This window comes from Balaenoptera physalus (genome assembly GCF_965194825.1).
Source record: "Balaenoptera physalus genome assembly, chromosome: 11".
Lineage (NCBI taxonomy): Eukaryota > Metazoa > Chordata > Mammalia > Artiodactyla > Balaenopteridae > Balaenoptera > Balaenoptera physalus.
The window spans coordinates 81,244,663-81,250,739 of NC_138896.1; the positions used below are offsets into that span (position 1 = coordinate 81,244,663).

Genomic DNA, 6,077 nt, shown 5'->3' on the forward strand with positions numbered 1-6,077 from the left:
CATCTTTAGAGCGGTTTCACATTTATATCCTTGAATGGAAGTAGTAAGTTAACTGCTAAATGCTTATGACACAGGGGTTACACTCATCATTCAAACCAACCTAGTTTCTGCTGACCATAATTCAAAGTTCCACTCTGAATAAATGCTATTAGGAGAGACAAGCTGAGTTCCAAAGTGGTTTTAAAATTAAATGTAGTATTCAACTAAAAAAAAGAAAAAATCATATATCAATCTGCTTGATTTCCATTGGTGGCACTCTAGATTATCTCCTACGGAACCTCTGGGCTGTACCTCATGAAAATGTTTAGTACCTTGGTAAATGACAGGACAGAAATCACAAAGACACTTGGTTTCTGCCAGATTACATTTGAAAAAGAGAATCAGTATAATTCATTTGTCTTCAGTTTCTGCAATGGCCATTCTTGGCTCCTTGGCCTCTACTGCCACTTCCCAAGTCTTATATTGGGTAGAATCCCATTTAAGACCATATATCCAGGGTACCTGGTTCATTAGGTTGATTTCATCACACTGCCAGCCCCGATGATCAAACAATAAGATCAGAGAGCGCAGACCTACCTCATCATAGATGCTGTCATTCCTGTGAAAGTCTCCAGCCTTCCTTGGGAGAACGTGGATGTGAACATGCTGAAAAAGTACAAGGAAGAAAGAATAAAATGTGATTATCTCCCCATATATTTCTAGACTTGATAGTGATGTTCTCATGAAGTCCAATTACTCCACATTGGCTCCTGCGGGATTATTTTTCAGAGGAAGATGGTGATCCCCTTCAGTAACTATATCTGAAATCGGCAGAGAACAGAGGCTCAAAACAAGAGGACAATGTGGTGGCATATATGCGAGTGTGAGTGAAATGCCAGTGTTTTCGGGGCTCTGTGCAATTATTCATAGTTGTCAGTCTTGGTTGTATTTAGCCAGTGCTTTGAAATGACAGCATGTCTTAAAAGGTGACCATAGGGACTCTGCAACTGACAGGAAATAAGAATTGGCTAACAGACAACTGCATAAGTACAGAGCAGAGGAGCGAAAGTAGAAAGGAGTACGGAGCAAGTTACAGAACCGGGGCTTCAAATGATAATCAGATAATAGTAACATCAATAGTTCTCACGTATTAAGTGTTGAGTTACTATGATAAGAAAGTTCTGGGTTTGCCTTTTATCTCATTTAATGATCTGAATCATCCCCTGAGGCAAGTTCTACTACATCTCCATTTTACAGATGAGGAAATCTATGCTCAGAGAGGTCAAAGCCCCAGAGGAAGTGGTAAAGTCAGCACAGGAAGCCAGCCCATCTGGCTCTTACCACCACATTCTTTGTCAGCACATAACACTGATTCTGTGAAGTTAATCTTTTAAACAGTCCATTTCTCTAGTCTACTAAAGCACCCAGGTAATATACATAGCAATGCTATTATGCAGAGATCATGAATCAAGGCACACAGCATATCTAATTCAATATCCTTCAAGGCTAAACTGCCATTGAAAAGTTTTATTTCCAAAGAGCCTCTATTGTACCTCAGCCGAAGTTAAACCTCACTCCTGCCCTTGAGCTATGTTCACAAACCAGGGGAAGGAATGTGAAAAGGAAAAGCCTAAATGTGGACAGGCAGACAAAGAATCAAACCTAGTCTCCGATCACACCCACCCCTTCTTGATTACAGGGATCAAGCTCCAAGTCTCCAAGCCTCCAAAGGGCCTCCGGGGAATGCGAGATTAAGTGTCCCTGTGGCTTTGCTGCCTGAGGAGGGGAAAATGATATGCTATTATAGCAGAGGCAGGGAACAAGGCGGTCCAAGGTGAATAAAGCAGAGAGGAGCTTCACATCAGCCCCTGAGCACATGGTCCCCAAAGAGTGACATGTTTTTCCCAGAATATTCTCCAGTTAATGATGAAGCCAGCCATGGATTCCTCAGCAACTGGGACGAGTGCATGCCTAAGTCACAAAGACTACGCGAGCAGCGGGAGACAGGGAGAAAAAACAGACAGGGAAAAATACATCACAAACTACCCACAGAAACAAATTCTTAGAAGGAAGCAGTGCAGGATAAACCCAGGCTGAAAGTGATTGATGCACGTGGGCTAGTTGACTTAACAGCAAGATGGCAAAACTGCCACAGTACATGGAAATAGCCCCCCCTTTAAAGAAGGCGTACTCAATCTTTACTTCCCAAACCTGCAGCTACCCTTTCCCCCTCTTTCTTCCCTTCCTCCCTCCCTCCTTTCCTTCCTTTCTTCCTTATATCCATCCATCCACCCACCCACCCACCATCTCCCTTGGACCTTTCAATAATCAGGTATTCCAGACCAGTGTTCTGCAGCCAAACTGCCTAATGCAAATCCTGGACCTACCACTTACTAGCTCTTTGGTCTTGCCTCATAAGGCCTGTATCTCAGTATCCTCATCTATAAGGGGGGTTGCAACCGTTTCAACCTCACAGAGTTGTTAAGAAGATCAAATCTGCTAACCATGTCCCTAGCATGCTGCTTAGTACATACTTAATACTTAATACATACAACTGCAGCAGTATTACTCTTACTTTTTATTTATGTTTGTTTATTTATTTTTAAATCAGCAGATAGAGATCACATTCAGGGGTTGGTTCCCACACCAGCAGGGAAGATATTTAAGAAGCTCCTTGAATGGGACATGGTTAAAGTTACTCTGTTGCTTAAAGCTTATTTCTGTTGCTTTGACTAGTGGTTCTCAAATCTGAGCATGCACCCGGGGCTTGGTGAAACACAGATCACCCGGACCCTAGAATTCGCATTTCTTACAAACTCCCAGTGATATCAATGTTGCTGGTCCAGGGCCATACTTAGACAACCACAACCATGGCTTACAGGATCCATCTGGTTCCTGACCTCCTCTCCTGAAAATGTGCTAATGTAAGCACCAAGGTCACTCACTGTTTTGCCTGCCCTGTTGCATTATGGGAGACCTATTACTGAATGCTTCCTCGACTTCCCGCTCTCTGGTCACCCTCTGTGCCTTGTCCTTATGAATATGTCTATTCTTGTCCATTAATGACGTACAGGTGGCTGTGAACTTACATTAGGGAAACCTCCTGGGTCCAGGCCCATCCCACACCTCTTTTTCTTTACCTTGCTCTCCTGGGTTAGTGTTCAGGGCTACTTCTACAGGCTCTGTTACCACCCCGTCCTGGAATTGCCACCCTTGATCACTGGTAACCACTTTAAATTCACTGTGACACTGATGACAGTAAACAGCTCACTGTATAGGTGATGTTCCCCAAGGGCATAGCTCTCAACACAGTCTGAGAGCTTGACTTAAATTCTTAAGTGACAGACTGATCACAAGATCCTGACAAACCACTCAACTTTTCAGAAAAGGGAAATCACCATAAAGCCTGCTCAAAACCTCGCTGTTGTGAAGGAATACCATTGCCATGGCCTTCCAATAGAATGGCATTCTGATAAAACCCCCATGAACAGCACATACTGAGATAATTCGACATAATTCGTTCTTCATATTGAACTTTGGTGATCACAATTGACTTTTTTAAGTGCTAACAAAACCTCTAATTAAATTTTACAGTATAGCTGCTTGAGTGGGAAGAGAATTTTTAAAAATCCATGATGCGCTGCATACCAAAAAAGTTTTCATGGTCAACTAAAATTCCACAATGCTCACTAGCATAGTGTCAGAGAAGACCCACTCAAAAGACACATGGTTAAATTTGTTTAATTAGCAATCCAGAAACTTATTTAATTATGGAGATCGCCACTCTTTATTCATATAAGATCTGTTTACATTTTTCTAACATTTATAATTATTCATGCAAAAATATTTAGAACCAAGTTCTAGTCTAGAAACCAGGGATATAGTAATGAACAAGACAAAGTCCCTGCCTCCATAGAGCTACAATGCAAAGGGTGATACAGAAAATAAGCAAGAAAATAAATATACAATTTAGTTTCAGGTGGATATAAGTGTCCAGCAAAAAAACCTAGTGGGCAGAGCTAAAAATTCAGAACTGGGACACGTCAACATTTGAAGTTTGGGAAGAGAAGAAGTAGGACTCACATTAAGGATACAGCACAGAAGGAGGCAAATCAGGAGAGGGTAAGTTCTCAAACTGATGGAAGAAGGAATTTCAAGGAGTGTATCATCAACAGTCAGCACTGTTGAAAGCTTGAGTTAGTTTCCATGAAACTGGGAGAATAAAACTTAACTAAAAAGCACATGACAAGATGCTCAACATCATCAATCATTAGTAAAATGAAAATAAAGACCACATTGAGATATCACTTAGCAGTCAATAGAATGGCAATATTAAAAAAAGAAAATAACAAGTGTGGATGAGAATGTGGAGAATGAGAGCATTCACAGGCTGTTGGTGGAAATGTAAAATGATGCCACTGTTTTGGAAAATAGTTCGGCACTTCCTCAAAAAGTTAAACATAGAGTTACCATATGATTCAGGACTCTACTCCTAAGCACGTACCCAAAAGATCTGAAAACAGGTCCACACAAAAACTTGTATATGAATATTTATAGCAGTATTATACATAATAGCCAAACAGAGAAAACAACCCATATGCCCATCCAGTAGTGAATGTATAAACAAAATGTGGTATAGCCAGACAATGGAGTATGATTTGGCCATAAAAAGGAATGAAGTACTGCTAAGTGAAAGAATTATGCTAAGTGAAAGAAGCCAGACACAAAAGGCCAGATATATCATTCTGTTTATATGAAATGCCCAGTATAGGCAAATTCATAGAGATAGAAAGTAAATTAGCAGTTGCCGGGGGAATGGGGAGTGACTGCTAATGGACATGACGTTTCTTTTGGGGATGATGAATTTATTCTAAAATTAGATAGTCATGATGGTTGCACAACTCTGTGTATATACTAGAAAAACATGAAACTGTATACTTTAAAGAGAGTGAATTTTATGGTATGTGAATTATATTTCCATAAAACTGTTATTAATAAAAAAAACTGAAGCGGATTTTTTTTTTCTGAAGAGGATTTAAGAGAGAGTGGAAGATGAAGAAAAGGAGATAAATAAGCACAGATAACTTTTCCAAGGAAAAGGAGTTTCACAAAGAAATCCATGGCAGTAGTTGCAGAGGAGGGAGAAAATCACTTGTGAGGAAATACGGGTTTAAGTTTCCTGAGTCTACTAGTTTCTACAGTTATTATTATTATCCTTAGTAGTAGTAATTGTTGTTAATATTTAATCAAAGATCACTACATACCAGTCCCTGGGTTGATTTACATCATTATTTCAATTAACCCTCACAATGCTGCCTAGAGGTTGTTAATAAATGCATCACCATTTCCAAGAGACAAAATAGACCAAAGAGGTTAAACAACGTGGCCAAGCTCCTGAAGGCAGTGACCAGGAGGTGAAATCTGAACCTGAGTCTGTCATCAGACACTGGAGCATTTGCTCTTCACCACCAAGTGACACCATCTCTCAGGAGGCCACCCTGCCTCTCCGGATTCCAAATATAAGGACACCTCTTCGCCATGGCCTCTTGATGCCTCTGCCAGCTCCATGATTTCTCAGTAATGTCTTTGATCACATCTGTAAGTTCTTTCGGACCTGCATCCCTCAGGGGATGGAACCTGCCTTTGCCCAGAGATCTCAATTCACTAAAAGCAAGGATGTTATCTCCTAAGTCCCATTTCCACCTTCCGTCTTCCTAGTTCAAAGTCATGCCAGATATAAATATAGATTAACCAAGTTGTTCAATGAAAAGTCTTTTTTTCCCCCTAATTTATTAATTGTATGTAGTTTGCACCAAGGAGTAGATCCACCCTTTCCTGGCTCATCTGCTTGAGTACATTTTAGCTTTTAAAGCCCTTTCCGTTATCTTTTTCTCCAAATGTAGGGTCTCTGTCAGTGTTAATACCTTAACAATATTTTTATAGGTCCCGCCTCTTTTGCACGATCTGTGTGTCTCCTTCCATCCTTTTGAACACATCTACTTTACCCCATACTCACCTGAGAATGGTCAGTATAGTCACACTGATGTGTTCTGTCCTTGTCAGAATATATTCTAATTTGTCTATAAGGGATAAAATCA

The 6,077-nt window shown here is 40.5% G+C and overlaps 1 protein-coding gene across 17 annotated transcripts in view; it reads right to left on the reverse strand.

Moving 5' to 3' along the window:
• FHIT (fragile histidine triad diadenosine triphosphatase) overlaps positions 1-6,077 on the reverse strand; it is a 1,480,075-nt gene that overhangs the window by 173,992 nt on the left and 1,300,006 nt on the right. For 16 of the 17 annotated variants that reach the window (XM_082412414.1, XM_082412417.1, XM_082412428.1 and 13 more), the window contains one exon: positions 577-645. The exons of the other annotated variant lie outside the window; for it this stretch is intronic. In XM_082412414.1, the coding sequence (XP_082268540.1) occupies positions 577-645 (69 nt within the window). The remainder of the gene's footprint in view (positions 1-576; positions 646-6,077) is intronic. 17 annotated transcript variants of the gene reach the window in all.